This window comes from Oryzias melastigma, linkage group LG7, assembly GCF_002922805.2.
Source record: "Oryzias melastigma strain HK-1 linkage group LG7, ASM292280v2, whole genome shotgun sequence".
Lineage (NCBI taxonomy): Eukaryota > Metazoa > Chordata > Actinopteri > Beloniformes > Adrianichthyidae > Oryzias > Oryzias melastigma.
Window position 1 is genome coordinate 10,191,798 of NC_050518.1, and position 25,250 is coordinate 10,217,047.

The window sequence follows — 25,250 nt, forward strand, 5'->3', positions numbered from 1 at the left end:
AAAAAAAAAAAAAAAAATCAATGGACGTCAATAAGCAATAATCAGTATTAAGGCGTAGTGAATTTTATTAAGTGAATTTTACATTTTTTTAAATAATTAATTAAATTTAATTCGCTCTGATTTAATTTTGATTTATCAGATTTACATTTCTGGAAGAAATGCACCAATAACAGTAACATTAACTATTTCTATTTAGTCATTGCTGACAATACACTTCTTACTACTACTTGTGCTGCATTGAGATGATCATATGTGAAAGGGTGTATTTTATTTTGAAAGGAACTTCTGTCAAAAGTTTAAAAAAAAAGGGTATATTCTTTAAATGTTTGTGTTTTATTTAATGAACAAGAGTTCATTTATGTTTATCATAATAGTAACAATAACATAAATATAAATCAGTATTTAATTTTTTTTAAAGGAGGACTTTGTGGCTCCTACTGGGTTGTAGTCAGTGAGAAATCAACCTGAACGGCTCTTTCAGAGTTAAAGGCAGACCTCAAAAGGAACTCCCCAGATCCCAAACTTTAGAATAGTAATTTTACACTTCTTTATTGTATTTTCCAAACCATCAATCTTGTCAAATGTGTTTTTTAGAGATCTTGCAGTGACCTATACGTAAGGAGCATTTCAGGCACAACAAGTGTAAGCTTCTAGCCCAGTGGAAGCAATGAACATGTACTCATTTTTTCCCCCAAAGTGCTTCCTAATTTTAGCTTACTTTTTCTTCATTCGGTAATGGCAAGATGTCATGTAAAATTCTGTTAATAGCCCAAAGTTTCCCGTTTCTATTTTGAGACTCTTTTGAGATCCAGATTATGTTTAGATGGGGGAGAACTGTGGTTTCTGAGTGAGATTAACTGTGTTTGAGCCAACTGCACGCTGACCCTGTGTTTGTTTACAAGGATCTTCACACGTATGTTGAAGTGATCCTCTTTGATCACAAACAGTAATGGCTACCTGATGTTTCTGGGTATTCCTGGGAAAGCACACTGTAGTTATGGTTTGGTGCTGCTGGGTGGTCTGCTGTTGACGTAGAACATCATGAAGGGATTCCGATATGTGTTTGGATTAAACATCCGTCTCACATGTTCACTTTTTAGATATTTTTTAAATTTAGGGGAAATAGTTTTTATTCTATGTTATTGTCTCCCAAGTTCACAATGTAAAATTAAATGTGAAAAAAAAGTTTCTCTTGGTAAAAGTGGATTTCTTGGAGCTGTCCAGAAACTGACGAGGAAGAAAAACAACCTATATATAAGAAAGAACGAAAGAGACAAGATATTTAAGTAATTTCTCGTTCATTTAGCTACTATTAAGATGGGCTTTTTTCATTTTATTAAATGATTGTCTTATTCTTGTCTTGGATCTAGATTCCTGGTTGAATTCAACTTGTACAGCTGGTGGAACTCCGATCTCTTTGCAAAAGGTAACAGAGTATTTTGTGGAATTGAGTGATCATTGTCACTGTATCACATCTACTAGAATATTTGAAGTAAAATATGTGTCAATACTAAACTATAACAGCTGCATCACCCCTACTTCCCATCATCCATGTGTTTCCTGCTAGCTTACAGCCTCTCACATCTCCAACCTAACATTAGCAGCTGTACAGCTTTGAGACAAATGCCAGCTCAGATGAGGAAAGCAAAGACGTACATGGATCTACTAGTCTGCAAGTGGATGCGTCAGAATGAAGCAGAGCAGAGAGCTTGTAGCTCATTGTAGTATCTAATCTACATCACTGCTTCAAGCTTTTTCCAACAGCAATTTCAATAAAGCACTACACAGAAATGCAGTTTTAGGTAGTTTTTTTAAAACTATATACTATATACCCCCCATCATGAGAATAATGACACAAGAACATGTAAAAAAAAACACAATTTCCATTAGTGTGGATCTTTAAGTTTCTTACAAACCAGTAAAAAACAAAAAACTCTTTGTAACAAATTAGCTTTTCTCAAATGTCTTAAATATAACTAAAAAGTCACATTAATTTCTAAATAAAATAATTATTATTAAAAACAGTTGCTTTTTTATTTAACTTCAACTATTTTTTTATGAAATATATCATAAGACAGCATAAAATTATAAAAACATGATTCTATTTTCTTTGAGATAAATATAAAAGGATTCACATTTGTTGACATTCTCCTCTGAAATTGTGCATCAGGTAGAATAGTATTTCACATTGCCTTTCGGATAGAATAGGATAGAATAGAATAGAATCATTTTTATTGTCTCCCGAGGGCAACACAGTTAAGGGCAGTTCTCCGGCATATGAGATAAAATAAAAGCAAAAATGGTAAAAACAACTGAGTTAGAAACATATTAAAAGAAAGTAAAACAAATTGTAATTAAAAAATAAGAAACTATAGTAAAATAAAATAAAGTAAAATAAAAACAAGGACCTTCTAGACAAGAAAATGTCCACTCCTTTGTCTGCAGGAAGTAAAAATTAATTGTGATATTTATTTATACATTTTGTTTTGAAAGAATAATCATCTTTTTACTTTTTACTTTTCTCTATCGTTTTTTCTTCACCCCCCCCCCTCTTTTTTTTAATTATCCATTTTTAGAAGGAATCCCTATCAGACTAAAAATATTATTTTTCTTCATTTGGTAGAAAAAATGTCATCAATCTGAAACAACCAGGATCACCAAGCATCTCCATGCTGCTGCTTTAATTGTACCTGAGATTAATAAAATATTTTGTGAACTTGAGAGGAAGATCTTGCAACAAAATGAACACATAAAATACTTAACTTGCACACTTAAATCTTGAATAAAGTGAAGTTGGACATCGTGTCGTGCCAAGCAGTGGAGACAATTTCACAGCTGGCTAGCCTCAGGTCTTAGCAGCTCTTCCTATATCTTTTTACAATGGCCACACAAGCAAGTGACACAAAGCTCAGACACCCCTACTTAGCAGCTCGTAACCCAATCTACACAGCTTTTCAGGCTGAACTAATCCTAGACGCTTGCACATGCGTATAGTTTATATGCAAAGCACACACATGCGTCCACACACAGTAGCAAGGCCCTTCAGATTAGCTGAAATTAAACCATTCCATTCCAATCGTGCATGATCTTCAATCTTCTCTATGTAATAAAATAACGAGAGGAGAACTTTGATAAAGCTAAGAAATAAACCTGAGTTTGTTCAGAATATGTGACTAATATGTTAAGCCAAAAAAGATGTTAGAGCAGTTTGCAGTATCTTGCTGTGTTGTTGTGAACCTCTGGGTGGCAGGAGAGTTCAAGAAATGTGCTGAAAATAAGTTTCCAGGACAGATTTAGTCCAGAAATGCTATTTTCTTTCATACTTCTGTGTCTACATTAATATGAGGTATCCAACTGTTAGTGTGAAGTCTCTTAATGGTTATTTTGAGCAACTTCACTCTTTTTTTTTACGTGTTTGGTAACTTTTCCACAAATTTCGACTGATCTTTTCTTGTCTTTCACATATTTTTTTGCAGTTGTCTCAGTTCTTCATCTCCATTTTTTGCTTCCATTGTGTTCTCAGCTCAGCGGACAGGACGCAGCATGCAGTTACCGTGTGACACAGAGTACCCAGCTTTCATCTCGGAGAGGACCATCAAAGAGAACATGGGCACCATCGACTGTGATGGCTGTTTCAAGTATGAGACACTCAAAGAGACATTTAAGAATCAATAAGAAGAAATAATTATGCTAATTTAATTGTATTATATATTTATTCTTTACAAGCTAAAAGGGGCATATTTGATTTATTTGTTGAAAAACATGAAAATCCTGAAAACTCTGCTTTCTTGCAGAAAAGAGAGAAGGAGGGGTTAAAAAAAAAGGCTTCCTTTAAGAAATGAGAAAATGAGTGTGGTCCCCATTAACAATTTGGGATTTTCTGTCAGGCAATTGTGGAGTGTTCTCTGGATCCCTCCAATGGGCTCTTCATTGCTCCCAGCTGTGGACCTGCCAAGCTCGGAGATTTGTATTTGTGTATGTGCGTGTTTTCCTTGTGTGTCTGCTGCCGCCGAAGCCCCACAAGGTCAGCAGTGTCACCACTGCCCTCAATGCCATGTCTGAGAGGAGGCCGGGGATGCAACACACACAGAGCACCCAGTCAGAGTGTCACCCATGCGGCCGCATCCACATGTGACAGATGTGGTGACAGCAGATAGATGAGCAGGGCAGAGACCCCATCTATGAGCAAGATCCTGTTTTTACTTTTTGCAAACAGAAAAGCAATAAACAGTGGACTTTGTATTTCATATGTGTGAAGTTTTACAGCTTATATTTGTTATAAAGGGTATAGTGATAAACATCTGTTTCAGGTTACAGTCCCACTGAAGCCTTGCTCTCATATTTTCATTGAGACACATGTCTAAGCTTCATGCCATACGAAATATACCCTTCAGCTCTTGACCATAAAGCCTTTCTTAACTGTGTTTTGGCTCAGAGTGTGCACGTGTGTGTCATTTTTCACACGTATCCATTACTCCGTGATTGACAAACCACTAGAAACATGAAAATGTAGTGAATGCTGTAATCATCTTCTCTTGTGCGTTACCACTTTCTCCGGTATAACAAGATTCTCCACACAGAGTATATTTTCCTAATAACATGTTTGACCACGTTTTAGTGATAATTTTCTTGACTGTCTGTACTCCACACGCAGGTTTTCATTCCGCTGACCACTGAAGATAAGTCATTTAACAGAACGGGATCCATTTGCAGGATGCAGCGTCATCTGTTAGTCGGTTATAGATACACTCATCAGTGCACCCCTCACATTTCTGAAGATATTTATATCTTTTTCACGGGACAGCACTGCCGAAATGAATTTTTGACACAAAGAAAAGTAGTCAGTGTCCATCTTGTATAGAAGTGTAAAGTTGTTTTTTCTGCCAAACCCCTGGTACTCCCTTTTGTGAGATACTGTATATCACATTACAAAAGCATAAAAAATACACAAATGTGACAAAAAAATTATTTTAGCTTTTGACAAATTGTTTTTTTATTTCTTTTATTTAGAATTCTAAAATGAAATTGACATTTAATATATTTTTGGTTTTGTGTTGTAAGTAAAAAAGACATTTTTATATTGGGGGTGTCTCACAAAGTTGATTAACAATTTGCTGCTTCATAAAAAAAAAGTAACTGTTTTTAAAAACTTACATTGACAATATTGAAGTGTTTTAATGAGCAGCTTTAAAGCTACGATCACAACGTTCTTGGCAAGGTGGGGTTCAGGCGACAACTTCCAATAAAAAAGTATGTAAACGTGCTTAAATGCATGTTTTGGGCCTCGTATTCAAAATTCTACCCAAACTTTTATGACCGTTTCCTTGCTCTATATCCAATATGCACGTCTATTGAACATGGACCATATCCGAGTCTCTGATTGGTCAAAGTTTGACCTGGTTTGACTTTCAACGCACGTTCAATGGACGTGCATTAAATGGACGTACAATATGCACGTCTATTGAACATGCTCTGAAGGTTGAACCAGGTCAAATATTGACCAATCAGGGGCTTGGATTTGTTAATGTCATTATGGGGGGCATCCCCTTTAATGTAAGAAAGTGGAAGCGGTTTGAAAATTGATCAAGGAGGAGAAATGAATCATTTGTGCCTGGCTAAAATTACATGACACCACAGCTTTCATATTACTCCACTTTAACATTGCGCACCAAAAGAAGCCCCTCCATAGGCTGTACTTGTGCTCCAAAACACTCTGTATGCACATTCTTGAACTGCCTGTAGCTTGATTGTAATCAGATTCAGCTGCAGATTTTTGTGAGAATTTTAATATAAAACTAGATCTCTGTGAGCAATCTGTCTTCCTTTCCTAAAACAAATTCACAGAATTCTATAAACCGTTTCTCATCAACAAATATCATATTTACTAATCCCCTAAACCAACTTTGCTTGCAGGAAAGCATGCATGAATTTCTGCTGCTGTGCACTTATGTATATTGTACGTTTTTTGGCATGCATCTAGGTGGTATGTGTGCTTTCATACGAGGTGTGGTGCTCCCTTTCCCAACACTGGGTATGTTCAAGGCCAGCAGCTGTGCTGTCAGGACGTGTTTAAGTCTTTTCTCCAAGAATGCTTGATCTGCTTTCTATCAGCGGGCAGAACTGGACGGGCCTGGCACTGTGCAGGGGAGAGCACGGATTAGGAAAACCTTAGTGGATCCAAATTTGTTCTGATTGGAACAAGCTTTGCCTGTATAGAGCATTTGTTTGCAGGTTGCCAGTTGCCGTGAAACATGTTTATTAAAGTGTGGTGGGCTGTTGCTACTGGAGGACGATATTAGTCAGTTTAATCAGTCACATTGTTAAATTCGGTAGATCAGTTAAATTTGACCCTCTTTGTCATCATACCCTCTAAACAAAAGGTCAGAGACTGTATTCTTGTAAATGTTCAATTTACATTCTAAGTGCTACATGTGTGTGTTTTTATACAAGCCTAATAAATGTCGGATAAATCAACCGGCTGTAATAGAGGAGAGGGAGACAAGTAAGAGATCAGAGGAGAAAAAGGTGATAGAAAGAAGATATCCGCTTTATGAGTCTCTTTTTCATCTGTGAATGGACATAAATCTCTTGAGAGGAGGCTGATTCCCCAGGCCTGTAAAACACTTCCATGGGAAGCTTTGAACGCCAGCATAAGGTTTGCACTCGTCTCGCAGTAGACTGTTTTATATTCTGCCACGCTTCGCTGGTGCTTGTCTTGGAAAGGACCTGATTAAGAGGCAGATACACAAATGTGCGTGTCTTGTGTAATTTTCTGTCTGCGTTTGCTGATTACTCCATAGGAGAGATCTCATCACCCAAACACTCTTCATGAAGCTTAAATCTCTGCTAAGCTAAACACCAAGACGAATCTTGTGACCCATGTAGAAACTTGAACCATTTAATATTTAGCTGTGCCACATTTTTTGTTCCTAATAGTTTTTCAATTTTGTGTCTGTCTGTGCTGTGATTGGCAGGTCGTTTGTGATTCAGCAGATCCCGAGCAGTAATCTTTTCATGGTGGTGGTGGACAACAAGTGCGACTGCAGCCAGTTTGAGCCAATCACTATGGACCCCATAAAAATCATGTATATCCTTTTCTTGACAGTGATTGGAAATATGCCTTAAGATGTGATAGATGGAATTCCATTTTATGAATGTAGACTGTATTGTAGTAATCATTGGGGTGGAATGTTGTTTTTTAAAAATCAAAATAAATATCGATGAAACCGCAATTTAGGGGCAGAGCTTTTGGGAGCCATTTTTTTGTCAATATTAGTTTCATTATTGACAAAGATGAATAAATCATCAAAAGCTTCTTTAGAGAATGAAAAAAATAAAAAAAAAACAATATTTTTTTAAAGGACATCGCAAGCCCTTTAAATCAGTATTTCCTAATCTTTTTCAGGCCACAGACTGATTTAAATTCGTCAATATTTTCACAAATGGTCTGAACGGGGCCAAAGTTGTCATTCTTAAGCTTCAATTTTCTAAAAATATTTTAAAAAATGTATACAGATGATGAAATTTCAATGAAATAAAGTTGTTGATTTGTAGAACTCTTTTTTTGATTTGACATCCAGCACAGAAATTAAAGTGATCATGTTTTTTTAGGAGATAAATGTTCTTAAAAACAACTGAAAAACTGCAGTTTTCTTTCTTTTAAATTTTTTTTTTTTTATTCCATTTCGTCCTATTGAATTGCAGTTACAAACATTGGGTCTTATTCCATAAATCAAATGAAATTTAAGACACGAGAAATGACCTGTGCATGTGGAAGCGAGCCATGATTTCACCCTGTGTTTATCCATTATTTTAACTGGGATGAGAATGAAATGGGAATGTTACTCTTCACAGAGCGTGTGAGTGCGGAGGATGGATTTTTAGAGTTTGTTTCACCCCCCCCTACTTCTAACATGTAAAATAAATGACACATTGTGGTGAGGCACAAGATCTGAGGATGGGGCACGGGGACATCGCTTTACCAAACAGTCTTTCCTAAAATGCTTTGTGAGTAATTTTCAAAGCATTTTGCAGCTCATTCTCGGATGCGGCGATGATGTGGATAAAGCCAGTCTAGTCTTGAGGGTTCTCACCACAGAATCGTCTGGATTCTCCTTTGAAACCTTTTGCTGTGTACAGACATCCACAATTGTTAACTGTGTTTTGGACTTTTCGCTAAGGCGTAGAGCCTGCTATTTAGGCAAATCACACAAGTTACTGGAATTTAATGGAATGTCTTGAGAACAAAAATAAAAGCCTCTTTATTTTATTTTATTTGCTAAAAATCTATTTTTTATTGTGAAAAAGCAGGATGGAAAACATTGGAAATCACACGTAAAGCATTTTTCCCTTGACTTAAGCTGCACATAACGAATCTCTTAAGTGCGAAAGACTGAAGATGCAGAAGGACAGGAGGCGTCCGGACACCTGCCACCCTTTCCATCCAGAGGTATTTCCCTCTCACTCACTCATGATGTTTTGCTTTGTTATTTCTGTAGCAATTATTTCTATCTTTTAGGAGAACTCGATGGAGTGTGGGGGAGCTGTGACCCTCGCCTCAAGTCTTGTGTCCACGCTGCTTTCCGTACTTGTTGCGTTTTTCATCAGGTGACCACAACTGGCTGTGTTTCTCTGTCCACATCTTGTCCTGGATCTTAGCTTGCAAAAGTAATACAACAAAATAACACTTTTGCCCCTATTTTGAAATCATGCCCAATTTCAACCCAACACTTACAGGATCCCTAAGCTTGAGTGGCCACTCGAAATGAATAGATCTGAGCTGCGAAGTGGTAATCTTTAAGGTGCTTTAGCAATAAAACAATCAAAGCAAACTTTTTGGAGGACCTTCAAAATTTAAACAACACTGTGAACTAAAGACTCAGTAGCTTAAAACAAGCTGTTGCGCAACGGTCAATAATTCAGTTCTTTCAGGTTGCAGATAAGGGCTAGGGGTCTGTGGCTGGAGTTGGAACTGGGCATCGAAGCAACAAACCCCACGTGGAGAGATTGACGCACGTTCTCCTGGCCTACTTTGATTTGTTATGGACAATGTTTCTTCTGATAATACAAGAAATAATCATGACGGTGATTTTATGTGGCCTGGAGTTGTCTTCAGTGTTTGTCTAATTATTTTATTCATGATAATTAAAAAAAAATTATATTTAGCAGTTGAAGAGAAAATAAATATTTTATTTATGATTTGCAAGTGGTACCCATAAACTGTGACTACAAGATTTTAAGTCCTCTGATGTGAGTGGTTGTTGATATTTGAGCTCTGCCTTATGGAACAATGTTGGTCCTGTTTGTGTACTTTTGAAATAAAACTGTGTTTAAAATTTAAAGTTATTGTGTTTGATTAAAAAATAAGCAGGAGGGACACAACAATTGACTGTTTTTACCTGAAAGTCTACTTCTACTGTTTCTCCATTTTGTCCGTCATTTGCACCTCTGCGCCAGAGACTCCCCATCCCAACAAAAATCTGAAAAGCAACCACAAATGCATCTGTATTTGTTTAGCAATAGTTACAAACAATCCTTAAGTATTTTCTAAAAACTAAGAGAAAAAAATTGTGTGCATAAACACAAAGCATAAATCATAGTGTTTAGGTACTAGACAACAAAAATGCTTTCCTCGACTCTGTGTTTGCCAGTCAAGGGAAGCTCTTCATGTCAACACTAAGGTCCGTGTGGTCGACAGCGCATGCATCGTCTTCTCTCTTTTTCCAAAGCTCCCAAGCATCCATTTCTGCCACACACCACCTCCTCCTCAACCGAGAGGGCAACGTTCTGCATGTTGAACGCCTAAACGTTGCTTCTTTTGTACCCCTTGTTCAGAACTTTTGGATTGTAATTGTTCTCAGTTGTCTTTTTTTTTTTGTTCTATGGTCCAAAGAATCTCCGACTTGCTTGAGGGTCATTTGTCACTGCATAATGAGATTGGAGCTGTTTTGGGTTAACACATCCCCGATCTGCTCTGTGATTCCTTCCTGTTTACCAGATGAGTTATGGGAAAGGGTCCGCAGCATGTGTACAAAAGACTGCCTTGGGAAAGCAATCTTCTTTTTGTGGACTTGCCACAATGGCAACCTTGTTACCACCTTCCTTGTTCCTGTGAATGATAAATGCTCATCTCTGTTTTCTGTAAACTGCGTTGGCTGCACACAAAAGGGTGATACATATTTCATTCACATGCTAAAAAGCCAACAAATTCATACTGACCAGATTTCCCAGAGCAACACATGTGGTAACAAGCAACAGTGAGTCATGTTCCATAAAAATTGAGAGAAAACGAAATAATTCTCTACAAAAATTTGTTCAAATGTGTGCTCTTTAAAAAAAATAATACTGTCCCATTCTTAAAAAGGAGCAAGTTTAAAGACAAAGGGAATCATCAAAACAAAAAAGTAAGTTCCTCCCAAGGATCCAGCATGAAAACATGTTTAATGTGGGAAGAAACCCTTTAGAAAGGAGTCACTGATCCCATGAACTATGCCTCAAAACACTAATCTGTCAGCCTCACACTGCTCCATCTTTGTTTGCTCCCCATTATGTCCTGACTGCATGAGAAATGTCCTTATTGATATCCTGGAAGGCGGACCACAGTGAATTGCATGTATTCACACATTCAAAAGTGCGTGCTGTCACGGTCTCAAGCATGCTTTAACGCACACACGATAAACATGACGTGCACCCAGGCGGTCACACAGAGGGCAACGCTTTTGTTCTTACCTCTGATGGAGTGGATCCCATTGGTGGTTTGCTTTGAAGACCTTAGATATGTTTAACTGAAATGATTCTGAGCAGCTGAACCACACTGGGACCACACACAGAGCTGGTGACCACAACACAGAAATGCTAAGAAAGAGCTGGCAAAATATAATTTTGTCAATGTTCCATTTAGCAATAATTCGTTCTAAAACTAAAAGTCGGTATGTTTTATGTTTGCAATCAAAATGACAGTGACAAAGATGTGGATTGTCTTGTTTAACCTCATAGATTGAGTATTTGCAACTTTACAATTTAATTACTTTTACCTTTTAATCACTTCGTTATCATTCTTCTGAGACCTTTTTCTGCTCTGACCACATAGTCACTACTGCAGTGATAATGAGCAGACCTCTTGAGGTACCTTCCTCACACATGCACATACCCGCACACTGCAGACGAAAAGCCCACCAAAGCCCAAAGACAAATTTGTTCCTGCGAATGCCAGGAGACACATTCCTGCCAGGGCTGAGAGTTGCCAGCTGAAAACATACGCCCTCAACACATGCAAACACATACAGAGAATTAGTCCTCTACCCCATGCAGTGACAGGAAGACAAGCCTCCAGTGTTTTGGGACCTCTTGGTGAGCTTGAAGACCTGACATCCAGCTGTACTAATAGTCTGGTGATGCGTGGTTCTGTGAGAAACAGAGACATCATGTCTCCTTGCTTTGGAGCTCTGATTAAAACTTAGCATACAGTATATATTTGATGATTAGAGCTTGCTAATTATCCAGCTCCAAGTTCACGAAGCATCCTTCAAGCGAACTCCAACTCTGCTGTAACCACATATGAAATAACAAAACCAGAACAAGTCTTAGTCATATATTTAGCATTCCATTCTTTTTTTGTGTAAACAAGCAAAAGGAGCTTTTTCAACATTAGCATTTCATGCAGTCTTTTAAGCTGCAATCTGAGCTCTGCCAGCCTTCAAAAAGCCCCATTCCCTCACACACAGCAAGCTCAGCAAAGGCCTGGAGGGGCATGCATATTGGCTCCCTTAAACAGGAAGTGGTTAAATGGAGACCCCTACCTTTGCCTCTGCCACTCAAATGCATGCAGCCTGCTTCTGGAGTGCAGGTCTAGCTCAATAGATGTAAATTCACGAGTGCACAACATGCAAATAAAAGACAATAAGTAAAATTGGAGGTCAGAGAGGTGCTGGAGGGCAGGCTGATTTCTCCATAACCCTCTTTGAGCTTGGTTCAGTGTGGACAGGTATAAAATTAATTTCCTTTTTTGAGGGACTGTTTTGCAGCTGAATTTAAAGGGTAGCACAACAACAGGGTTGAAGACCGACTCTACCCACAGCTGAAATGTGAAAATTCAATCAGACGGTGGAGCTGTGGAACATGAGTCTGTGACTGGAATCATTACTGGACCTGCAGATCATGACGTGAGTCTTCAGAAATGATGTAGGACTTACATTGTTTGACCAATCACAAAATTCAACTGTATTACCTCGTTTCAACCTGCGGGGGGCAGCAAACAGACAGTTATGGACCACAATTTTTAGAATTATTCAAGTTTTTTTAATTTGTCAGTACTTTTCAAAACCCAATTTATACGTGTAAACGGCAAAAAAATGTATTTTGTGTTCAGGTACATTTTAAAGAGTCGGGACAAGAAATTCTTAAATATTCTAACAGATTTACTCATCCTCGATATGATCTTAAGAATCTTAATCTAAAAAAAAAGACAAGTTAATTTAATCCATTCCATTTAAGTGTTACTTCTTTGTTCATAAAAACGTCTTGTTTGAACAAAATAAGAAATAAAAAAACAGCAAAGTGACATTTTAAAAGGCATTATTTTTACAACAGAATGTTAGAAGTATTAAAGATCCACTTCAATGAAAATTGAATTGTGCTTTCTAGATCTATGAACATCTTCGTTTTCATGGTACAAAACCATCTTGCTGTTTTCTGGCCTGTAAAAAAAATCTACTTTATTGTCTAAAATACTTGGAAAAACTTGGCCAAAGACTCAATTAAAGTTGTGATATGTATTTACACATTTTATTTTAAATCCATTTTCATTCATTTTGCTGGGTAGAATGTTATTTTGCTGGTATTAGACATTAATATCTGTGGAGTGGCTGGGTGACTTAGTCAGCTGGCTATAAGACTGGCATGCAGGAAACCTTGGTTTGCTTCCCAGGTGTGTAATGAGCCAAAAAATATCCAGTGTGGGTCTTTGGGCAAGACCCTTTGTGCTGCTGCCTATCTGGGTTCCCCTGTGCCTTGGAAATAAAGGGTTGTGTCAGGTTGTGTCTCTGGACCAAACCACCTGTGTAAAATAGTGAAAACTCATTCACTCGGTGACCCCTGACAGGATGTGCCAAAAGGTGAACCACAAGGCATCAATACCTGTACCTCTTGTACTGTCTTCATTCTATCATGTGACTTAGCCATGCCATCCTTTAGTTTTGAATTTGCCCTTCAAAATGCATTTCTAACATTCATCAAACTTAACTATTTTCTCCTTTTTCCATTCCTGTTTTTGGTCGTCATGCAACAGCAGACAAACTAAACTACCTAGATGTTTAACTGACTTCAGCTGACTTCTCCTTTGTGAAACTAGTCACAAGGGCCTTCACAGATGTTTGGTTTATGCAAGACTCCACTGTGTATTTGTGAGGAAACTGTGGTTTACATGCAGTAAACAGTGGTCAAAGAAAGTTTGGAGAAACTACGAAATTCTAAGAGGGGAGGTTAAAGTTCATGGTTCCACACTGAGTCAGTGACTTTGCTATTCTGGCATAAATCTAGTTAGAAATATAACAAAACATCTTAACACAACAGCTGGACTTGATTCAGATGATGCACTCAATGATCACAACTGATGGACTATAGTGGGGTATTCCAACCCATTTATTTACTCCACTGTCATAGTCACGCCATGAGAGCTGAAGAAAATTTTAAAAACTTGTTTTAATTTTTTTTTTTTTTGATACACAACCATGCTTTACCTAAGCTAGTAGCATTAGCTCGTTAGATAGCTTCAAACATTTGTTTCTATTTACAGAAAACATAAATAATCCCACCATTTAAACCATAAACATAATCATACCTGTTCACCTTCGGACTTGATGGTAAAACAAATTATGTATATTGAACAATTTTCAGTTCATTTCTGTCGTAGCACGAGCGTCAGCCATGATCCATTTCAGTTAACTTTACAGCTTCTCACAAGAAGGTTGACACACATTTACTCTGCTTAAAACATCCTACATTTTAAAATATTCAATTACATGGGAATTCTAAAAAAAAAATTACAGTAGAAACTTTTTTTCAATTAAAAAAATCAGCATTAAATACTTTTTGATGTACAAGTTAAAAGCATTTGCCCACATTGCATTTTGAATTACACTTTGCATTTTAAACAGATGTTGTTCTGGCTCCAATGTGTGAATGTATAACACTTTAGAGTAAAATCATTAGGCCTAAAGACTGTGGAAATTGAATGACAGAGTTTGTGTTTGAAAAGGTCAATTAAATTCCCACAAATAAAGAAAAAATAAGAGCATGAAAGTACACATTTGGCTATAGACTGCTGAGCTAAGCCTGGCCCTGGGATTTATATGCCCTTATTGTGCATAACGCAGTATCCAAAAGAAGGATAAGGTTACAACCACAGGCCCAGACGGAAAGATCACTGCTGCAAAGTGACTTTTATTTACCCTTGTGTCCCCCACATACCCCCACTCACACCCTTCCCTTATCCATGGTTACCCTCTTGACCTAAGGAACACCCACATGTTTGTTCTTTATGCCAGTCAGTTCTTTTGCCTGTACTACTGCAATATGAAGAATGTCATATGAGATGTCGTTATACTTTAAGAAATATTTACATTCATACTTCATACAGTTGCTTTTTATGGATCTATGGTCACTCAGTGATTGTCCTGAACATTTGATGTTATTCCATCACAAGAAGATGTCGGGTGATGATCAGTGGTTGGTTGAAACAAGCTGGACTGCAGTATTGTTTTGGTTTTCAGAGATCCGCCGCTGGGATAAAATTCCAATGATCCGGATAATAAAGGTTCTCATTTGTTTGATTAGTATGCAGTTCCTGAGATACAAGTATGTTGTGCTCACAAATAATCAAATCTGTAATTGAATCTGGACATCTGAGGGATGAGAGTTTGTGTGCATCATTGACTGTTTGCAAACAGAATGAAAAACAGAATGAATGTGTGTTTTTCATTTATATTCTCTGTTAGCGGCACTACAAAGGAATACATTTATAAGCTGAGTATTCATGAGGTCCTGGAGTACAACATTACCCACCTGATGAGTCAAACACAGAGACAAAAACGACAAAGTTTAATGAGACGGATGCAAACAAAACAGAGAAAAAAGGTAATTTGGGAAAAATGAACAGAATAAAACTGATCTTGAGTCCATATAATAATCATACGACAAATACTGGACAGGAAAAGTACCCACGCTTTACACCTTATTTACTACCATATAGTAGTTCTCATATAAGCAGCTGGATACGTTTTTTTTTTTTTTTTTTTTTTTTTTTAAATATTGTCTTTAGCAACCACAAAAATGTCTTCACACAATAAAATATTTAATATATATTTTTAATAATTTTAATGAGCAATTGGCTATAGCATCTAGTATTATCAAAGAGGATTAATAAAACAAAACAGAAGCAAAAATTCCAAAATATGATGAACAAAACTTGCTACAAAAAATGTTTTAAAATGTCATTGGATAACAAGATTTTAACAGATTTAGAAGACTCTACATTCTGAGGAGTATTCCAGAACTGTGGAGCATCAGCTCAAAAGGCCAATGTGGGCTTGTTAGAGGTAGACTGAGACATTGATTTCACAGATGATTGAGGAGACAGATTTTTAAATAAGACAAAGAGACTTAAACATTAAATACGAGCAACCAACAACATTTAGCCTTGAATGCACTTAAAATATGTGAAACAATGCAGCAATGTGCATTATGGGTGCATATATTTTGTGTCACCAACATAGATTTCCATCAGCTTTGAGCAGATTGCACGTAAATACCAGCTTTCAATGCAAGTGAGTTCAAATTTTGCTATTTTGTTGGACTTTTTCCGCCTTCCAGAACAAACGAAATAGTTGTACCATGTGATGAGTTGTGTGTGAGCATACTGGTGTCAGTGTTACATCACTTGTTTTGTCAATTCCAGATGTACTTCTCATTAGGCACTAAGTGGTCACGGAGTTGCAAAAACTGGATCCAGCAAACAAGTGTCTTTGTTTACCAATGTGGATCCCAGCTGACATCAAAAAGATCAAACTTAATCAATAATCGCTTTTGATTTGAAAGTTAATTATTTCAAGGTAATGTCAAACTTTTAATTTGAATTTTGGAATCGTAGAAGTCATTGTCTTCTACTTAATTCAGGTCAATGAGTTTAAGAAGTATCTGTGGATAGTAAGCAGCTGCAGAAAAATAATACCTGATGTTAAACTGCATGTGTAATAAATCAATATTTACCAATTTCCTGATGTTATTCTGATGGTCTTTAGCAAAAACAACATAAACTGATTTCATTGCTTTTGTGGTTATGCATTTAAAAAAAATGTCCGTCTCCCAGACTGAATTCATTTTAGTTTCCTTTTCTCTCTATAATACAGCTCAATATTAGAGCATGCTATAAAAAGACATTTAATGTGTTTCCCTTTGAATGACCCACTTCTTAAGGTGGTAAGAATCTGATTGTTCTTTGGGACTATCATGTCTGGAGCAAACACCTGTGATATTGTCTCCAGTGGCAGACGGGTCCTGGGTGATGAATCAGGCTGAGTGATTTAAATGTTGCATCCCTGCACCTCTAGGACACGGGGAAAGGTTTCTAACAGTCTAAACAGAAGTAGAGTAGCCTTTTTGGATTCTCTAGAAAGTAATCCGACTGGGGAAATAGGACACTGTAGGAAGTGGACTGAGGCACGAGCTGTGAAGTCGTGGAGGATTTGGACTTTGTTGTCTACTGCATTTAATTAATGTACAAGTCTTCATTTTTCAGCCTTTTGTGTTTCTTAGCTGGGATGATTTACCAGAATAAATGTACCCACATGTGTCATTGTCATTACTGCTGTTATTTTAGTTTATGTGTTTAGTTGCTGATTTTGATAAAGTAAAGCTATGTTAAGTTGATCTCTCTTAGGGGTCTCTCTTCAATTTTTTGGGGGGGATTTAAATCTTATTTTTCATTAATAGCCTGCGCTTTTGTGTCTGTCACTGCTTTGTCAATCAAAGGGAGGAAAATTATAACCTACAAAACACGTTTTAATCGCTTTTATTTTTATTTTTTTTATGATTGTAGCTTTTAAGAACTTTACATAGCTATACCATTTAATTTACAGCTCAAAAATGTTTATTGTAAAATATATTTTCAGTTTCTTTCTTCAATTTCCTACGTTTTCAACAGTGAACTTCAAAGTTTCAGTTCTTTTGAGCTTTGTCCCTTCTGCTGTTAGACATTTGTCTAGTAATGCTTTATGATAAGATTCCTCAATGACTACTTTACCAATGTTTTTGAACGTCTTATACGTAGTTTGTTTGGGACCTTATTAAAAAAGTGTTGCCACGTCTTTAAATCTTCTGTACTTTATTCATATTATATCTGATATTTGTCCATTAAATGTCAGCCCCCTTTCTTTACATTTTGCCAACTAATTAAGAAATAGCATAAGTAATTGGAGTCTAAGAAAATAGAGATCTGTAAGTCTTTTGGTCAGTTCATGAGACCCAACAAATGCAACCCTGCAAAGACAAAGTTATCTAACCCCTTATCACACTTATTAGATCACTATTTAAAGCCTTAAATCCCTTCTTAAAAGTTTGGAAATACTTGTTTCATCTGGTTCGATGAACAAAAAGTGGAAGTTATCGGCAAAGTATGCAGGGGAACTGATGGGACAAATGCACATAATTCAACCAGCTTGTTTGATGTGGAAAGACTTTCTTGGCAAACAGCACCTACTACAGGTCACACATCACAGCAGCTAATCAGACCAGACCAGCAGTTGTTAAGCAAAGATAAAAACGACTGAACTGAAGAGGAGACAAATGCAATAGTCTTTTATTTGGCCAAACACACGTTTGCCGTCATTTATCAGCCTCATTAAACCATATTAGGATTGTGTGAATTGTTTTTGAGAGGTCTGGGATGTTTAATGTTTTACTTTGATGCATGTTATCAATAAAAATAAAATCCTGAATGATTTCAAACTGTGCAACTTGGTATGGACATATATTGAGTTAGTGTTGAAAATACAGTGAAGGTATTTTCATTTTTGGTGTTTTACTACCTACTAGCTTTTAATTACACACTCCCTTTTTTATCTTCTTTTTCAGTTTATTTTACCACAAAAGTCTACAACTTTGTTACAGCTTTCATTTAAAGTGCTATTTATGTACATGAATATCAGTAGAATGGTCATTTTTCTTCTGCAGCTGTCATGTTATTCTTTTGATATCTCAAATGTGTGTTTGGATTACAGGAGTTACTATAAAGATTGTCACCATTTTCTTTAATTTGGATAAAGGTGTTTTCTCATTATACTTCTAATGTCTTGAGTATGGATTATGATAGAGAAGTCTTTTGATCACAAGTTTGCCTTTTGTTATTTCAGTAAAAACTAAGTTGCCCTTCTTTGAATGATTCAATCTGAACTGGACGATAGAAATCTGCCAATATATTACATAAATTGGAACACAAGTTTTTGTTTTGTTTGGTTAGATTTTTCTTGAGTGCCTTGGGACAACTGTTGTAAATTGGCATTTAATCATGAAATGGAATCAGATCTATTCAATTTATGTAATTGAAATAGTACATGCTTAAAAAGTAGTAGTACAGAAAAATACTAATGAATTGACTATTACTCCTGATGAACAAACTGCTTTTTCACACCTATTTTTTAAGAGTTCCATTTGGAAAATGTTTTTTATAAAGGTGCCGTGTGCTGTTGATCAGATTTTCACATTACCTTTTCAGATGGGAATCTAAAAGTGTATATACTTTTCAAATCCTTACTGCTGGGATGCTAAGGCCAAAAAAGATTACTTTAATATGCGCTGTTGTTTGTGGGTTTCAAACTTTTGGGTTATAAAAGCCTGCAGCGTTCTCCCCCAGGGACAGATCCAGTTACTGTGGGACACCGCTGACAGCTTTTACCGCTGTCTCCTGTTCATCTGTAATTTGATGGTGATCGACAACAACTTTCCAATTTCTTAACTAAAGCTGTACAAAATAAAATACACTCTCAAATGATAATAATGTAATAAAATACATGCGCCTGTGTAACAGAGCTGACATGACTTTTCCTATTTATTTTTTTTTCAGATGCCTGTCTAACTTTTGCTGAAGTAGATTTTGAGGTACTGAAGTCAAACCTGCCAGGAAATGTTGTCCTCCACAGCGCCAGCATGTTTCTCTCTCTCCGTGTGTCAGGGTAACATTTGAATGTTTATACAGGGTTCAAATGCAGATAAGAATTTTGATCATTTTGATAAAATACACATAATTGTATTGTTGAACAACTTTATAGGGATTAGTAATATCAGGCTTCAAAAGCTAAAGACATACAACGTGTGTTGTAATTGCTTTGTGAGCAACAACCAGATTGATTTTATTATGTTATTTCACAAACACAGATATAAATATTGGATTAAAATTAGGTTGGAACTTTTGCATGCACATGACTGAAGGATAAATAGAGAAGGGTTTGGATTTCTGACCAGCGTTATTGAATGCCACCCAGACGACAAATGTTAGAACACTGGATTTAACACAATTACACAATAGGTCTTTTGCAACTTTAAGCTTTGGAGTGTAAAACATTGGCACTCACATAGACTTGAATTAGCTAAAAGAGAAATCCAGCAGCAAAGAGCGTGTATGTTGTAAATAAGATCAGTTCTGAAGTTAAAGTTCACTAAAACGTGTTTTTTTTTTTTTTTAAGGAATTGAAAAGAGTGGAATCAAGTAAAAGACTTCTTTTGTTAAATAATACCCAGTACTTACCACAAAGGTATGAACCAAATACACACCAAGTACCATGTACGTACTGAGTAGGTACAAATAGTACCATGTAAGTACACAGTAAGTACAAAAAAGTAACACGCCAATACCACTTAAATACCATATGAGTACTGTAAAAGAAGGTGCTACCTTCAAATCTGTCAGGAGTCAGAGCTCTATCACACCTGACCACTACTTTATGTCAGTACTGACTGCACTCCATCTCCCAGCAGCCCCAGCGCACAGTTCCTGGATGCTGCTCAGCTGTCTCTCATTTGTCAATCACCCACAGGACACTTAAACACTACACAGGGCCGCACTCAGTGCAAAGTATTGTTTGTGCTACTCAGTCTGCATACCGAGTATTTCCTCCTGACCCGATCTCCTGTTCACCTGATCCTGCTTCAACTTTGATTCTGCTTGTTTGCTGCCTGCCCCAGCCCCCAAATCATTAAAATCGAAGAATGTTTCATCAGTTTGTTCTAAAACCTCTTTTGACATGCTTTCTTTCATTATTTTGTCTGCATTTTTTTCTTCCAATTTAATGTAGTTATTGGAAATAACTTAATCGCTTTGAGGGTTTCAGCATTGTAGGTGGCAATCACGTTACCCAACAATCACTTTTGATGAGCAGAAACAGGAAACATGAACAAAATTTGTACTATTTTTCGTCCTTGTATCTCCATTTTTTTTCTCTTCACATATGTTTAGTAACTTAACGAGTGTTCGATACTTCAAATCCTAAGTGACACAGTTCAACTTTGTTAGAAATGTGTACTCTATTTTGGACAAAGTGTAAACAAATCGACTACATTTTACATAATCTTTAAAAAGAACAGATTTTATCATATAAAAATGTTGTCTGTAAAGTTACTTGTTCATATGTGTGTGCTGGCCATCATTCAGACCAGCATCCTCCTAAAGCTCGGTGAGCTCAGGGGAACACCCATTTATATTGCCACAGAGAAGACAACCATGTGGTTCTTCCATCTTTGTGTCCTCCCTCACATATCTGTCTGCCTCACACTCCTTTTTCTCAGAATAATGCAAAAACATCATACTGTGTGACTGGTATATACTTCATGTTATATATTATGTCTTACTTTTAAAGAGGAGGCTCCAGGATGCAATAGATAATTCAGTGTATGAACTGACATGAATGGCAGCAGAAGTCAGTGAGACTAGGAGTCTCCCCACCAGAGCAGAAAAGAAGGATATGTCTGGAAGGAAAGCCAGCTTCTTAAAAACCTTCAGCTGAGGGTTTCGGAACCACAGCGTGACTGAAAACACCTGCGCCTTATGGAGGCCAGTGTTCAACACGCTGATCCAACGTACACATTCGTAAATGTAGGCTTTCTCACGAAAACACACACATGCAGGCAAACACAAATAAAAGGAAATGCCATTTTGAACACTCACAAAAACTCTTACACATATAGTTTGTGTCATTTTTTCCATGTTGGCCCAACCCTCTCCTCAAAAGTAACAGTTTTATCTTCTTAAGTGCAATAAAATACTACACAAAAGTTACAAAAATGGACAGAACCCAAAAAAATGCTCTGCACTCCTAAATAAACTTCCCCTCGGCTCTCTGTGGGATCCTCCAGTGGAAAAACATCTTTTCTGCAGACATTTAGTTGTTTGTACAGGTATTAGCCATGTCTGCAGGTTTGCACTGGACTGTTGCTGGGATGGGTGACTGGTTTTACTGGTCTACCTCAATTCACCTCATTGTGAGCTATGGAAAAGGAGAAAGTGAGTGGAACGGGTCGAGCGCAATGGAAGTTTTTTATTTGTGGCTAAACTGAAAAAAACTTCCTCTGTCTTTGTGATTGCGCATTCATATTTATTTAGTGTAAGACTTAAACTATACATGCAAAAATAATTAATCCTCATGGCGTCATTCTGTTAAATTATTTTGAATCCGTCGTCTAAAAAAAAAGTTTTCACTCAGAAATGTGTGTTTTGGATTCCAGCCATCAAATGCAGTCACATTAAAATGCTATAAAAAAAAAGGTGACATGGTGAAATACCTTTATAATTTAATTTGGTCTCATTAGACTTGCCCCCAGGCTGAAGGCAGACCCAGTGATGTGTATCAGGTTAACACACTGTTTTGGTTCATGTTAGCTTGTTTTTGTAGTGGGATGACTCGTTTCGGTGTTCCACAATTAATTAACAGCCACAGCACAACTGACGTTTTAAAAGTCTGGATGGAAATGAATGCTCCTCTAACAAATTATTACCGAAGATTTAATTCTCTGCCTGCAGCACATCTTACACATGCATGGCGCTCCTTCTTTCAGAGATGAATTAGAATCTAAATTTTGCTTGCAGACAGACTAGTGACTAATACTTTTTTGTTTATGACTGTCTTTGTTAAAGAAACTCCAGACTTTTGATAAAATAGGTAAAAAAAAAGCTAAAGACGTTTTCATGATGAATAACTTTTATTCACTTTAGTGTGGGACAGTTTTTTCTTTAAATGTCAAATGTTTTAGTTGCTAATCTATTCAATAGAGTTATTACCCACTATACCACTCTAACAGTGTCAGTAACAGACTAAAATAAAGCTAATTAACAGACAAAATAATATAAAATAGATACATTTATTAGCATTTTGTAGTTTTAGCCAGCTTAAAAATAAAACCTTTAAGGGGGTACCCGTGTTCCATGGCTCTATTGTGAAAACATCAGGTCGCTATAACAAGAATGATAACATAAATTCAGGGTTTGTAAAGAGGATCAGTTTGTTGCAAAACATTTCAAAAAGCCACAAAAATGAGACAAACTTTAGTATTTTTTTAAAACCTCAAGAAAAACGTTTTTTTTTTATTATAAAAAAGTGTAAGTACATCATGAATAATAATAATAATAATAAAACACCAGTATTGTTTGTTTTGCTGAGAGGCTGAAAATCTTTATCAGTGTTTTACATTTAGTTTTTTTTTAGATTTTTGTTATTTTTGTTTACAAAGTCAATCTGGCAAATTCTTTGATTTTTCTCCTATTTGTCTCTCTGAAATATAGTCATTCCATTGTCCTTTCTGACATTATGTATTTGCACATTAATACCTTACAACAAAGTGGATGATCGCTGCTAAATTCAAAAAAAGAAATATAGCAAGACACAAATTTTGAGGGACGAGATGTTTTAAAAAGTATCCTATGAAATTGATTTTTCCTCTTATGCGTTATAGTTTCATGTTTGACACAATTTCAGCAAGGGAGCAAGTCATGCATTACGTACTAACACAAGTTTTGATTTTCTATAAGTGTAATAAATAATCCTTACCTGAGTTCTGAGCTAAAGTTACATTAATTCAATAATCTATATTTAGCAATGTTTAATAGAGATTTCCATCTAAAATGAAAACTTGGAAAAGACTCTTCACCATATAGCAATCTAGGTTTTTGCATTTGTCTGCACATCTGTAAGACCCAAGGGAGTCACATGTCTGGGTGTAAGAAAACCTCCAACTGGTTCTCTCATTCTGCCTGACAGTCCAGCCAATCACAACCTTTTCCTCAAAGTCTGAATTGTGTGTGTGATTGCATATGGACTTGAACACACCACCAACCCAGTGCCAGAACCTATTCATCAGGCCCTCATAGCTGGGTCCTGTCAACCTCCAGCCCCAGGCCTGTAGGCCTTAAGCCAGGAGTTGGAGTTCTGGGCTTCCCGCCAGTCTGTCATGGTGCTGGGCCATGAGCCAGCCTTCCATCAGCTTTGATGTGAACTGGATTGCCAAATGGCTGAATAAGGGTGGCCCCTCAGTACAGGAGTTACACAGCAAACTGTGTGGGTCAGTGAGCTACCATAAGCAGTCAAGAATGGCTCACACAGTGCTGCACATGCCAGAAGTTGATGTTTCCAGATTTCAGTTTTTTGTTTTTTTTTAATTAAAATTTCCAAAGCCTACACATTAAACAAATTAACACTTGAAATATGTTCTTATAAAATCAAATAGGTACAATTGTTGATATTTTTTAGAACCTAACCTAATAATCTGTATAATAAACAGCTTTTTTATTGCTTCACATACTGATTTGTCAGATTTTCAACAGGCTAAAGACTCAAAAGCAGCTTTTAATGGCACCCAAAGTATGAGAGACTGATTATATTGGAGGGAGCCAAGGAAAAGCAAAGAACCTTTTGGTTATGTCAGGTTTTAAAGTTGTTTGCCAATATTTGTCTGCCTGGACAGGTTGACCACAATTTCTTTTTTTAATCGTACCTCATACACAAACACTTTACTCAATAATTAACAACCATTACTAGTGCTCAAATCTGACAGCAGGTTGGATAATACTTAAGGCAGCATGTTTTACATACCTGACAGGAGTTCTGCTAAAAATAAACTGATTACTTTGCTGATTTACTTTGTGAAATTATAATTTTATTCAGGAAAATCTTACCAAAACTGTTTGATAATCATTGTCCAATTTTGAATGAAACATGATTTTATCCAAAATGCTATAATTTCCCACCAATGTTACCCTCATCCAAATATCTGTGCTTTTTTTTTTTTTTACCTTTTTTGCACCAAAAGGAATGAGTTTCAGCTGGTTTTCTCTTCAGTTGTAAAGCTGAATCCATTATTGAGATTGAGAGGGACAAATCAGTCTTTTCCTGTGAGCCTGGTTTGCAGTATATCTCACATAATCAGTTCTTTCGTTAATCAGAAAAGCAATTAGCATGCCAAAAAATTGTGGAATTTTTACGAACTGTTTTTTCAAGTATTTGCTAAAGAAAAGACATCAGAAAAAAAAAAAATGTCTCATGATAAGTGGAAATTCCAATGCTATTTAAGCTCTGTGGAAATTCACAGTCCGTAGGACATAGTCGTGTGAAAGAACGGGACACTATTCGCCTTTAAAAAGGTGTTAGTTTTACTGGATCTAGCAGGACTTCACCTGCTGCCTCCATTTTTCCATCCGCACTGTGTGGATTCTTTAACCACAAAGAGCTCAGTGTAAATCCCACACCTTATTTCATTAATTGCTTTTTAATGAGGGCCCTAACTGGCCAAAGTGTCAATCATCGGGAAGGAGATGGCCAAAACTTAATGGAAAGGATGTCTTCCTGTGGTCTGTATTGTTTTTCCTGCGGTGGTTGAAACTCTGATGAGTGTATGTGACAATTCTTCCTCATTTCTCCTTTCAAGTGCATCCCGCCTGACCTGTGTGGGTGGATGAGCTGACAATAATGGTGTTCTCAGTTTCATAATAGCATGACTGAACCTTTATACAGACTCACAAAAATAACATGGTTCATTTCCAGTGTATATTTTCATCACAGCAAATTAGCAAGTTTGTAGGTTTTACATCTCAGCGAGTGGACGCTCAGAAGCCCGGTCCTCTGGAGGAATGCACACAGAGTTATCTTAGAATTTAGAACATTCTGCGCCTTTGTTGGCTTTCCTCTTTACCTCCTCAGCTCTCTCGTTTTGGATAT

At 36.7% G+C, this 25,250-nt stretch overlaps 1 protein-coding gene across 1 annotated transcript in view; it reads left to right on the plus strand.

Annotated features, from left to right (window-relative positions):
• cacna2d3a (calcium channel, voltage-dependent, alpha 2/delta subunit 3a) overlaps positions 1–9,341 on the plus strand; it is a gene marked incomplete in the record, with an annotated part of 125,797 nt that extends 116,456 nt beyond the window's left edge. Inside the window, 5 exon segments of the mRNA XM_036212745.1 lie at positions 1,371–1,426; positions 3,524–3,638; positions 6,975–7,087; positions 8,367–8,449; positions 8,519–9,341. Coding sequence (XP_036068638.1) covers positions 1,371–1,426; positions 3,524–3,638; positions 6,975–7,087; positions 8,367–8,449; positions 8,519–8,611 — 460 coding nt within the window.
• Between the last annotated feature and the right edge of the window lie 15,909 nt (positions 9,342–25,250).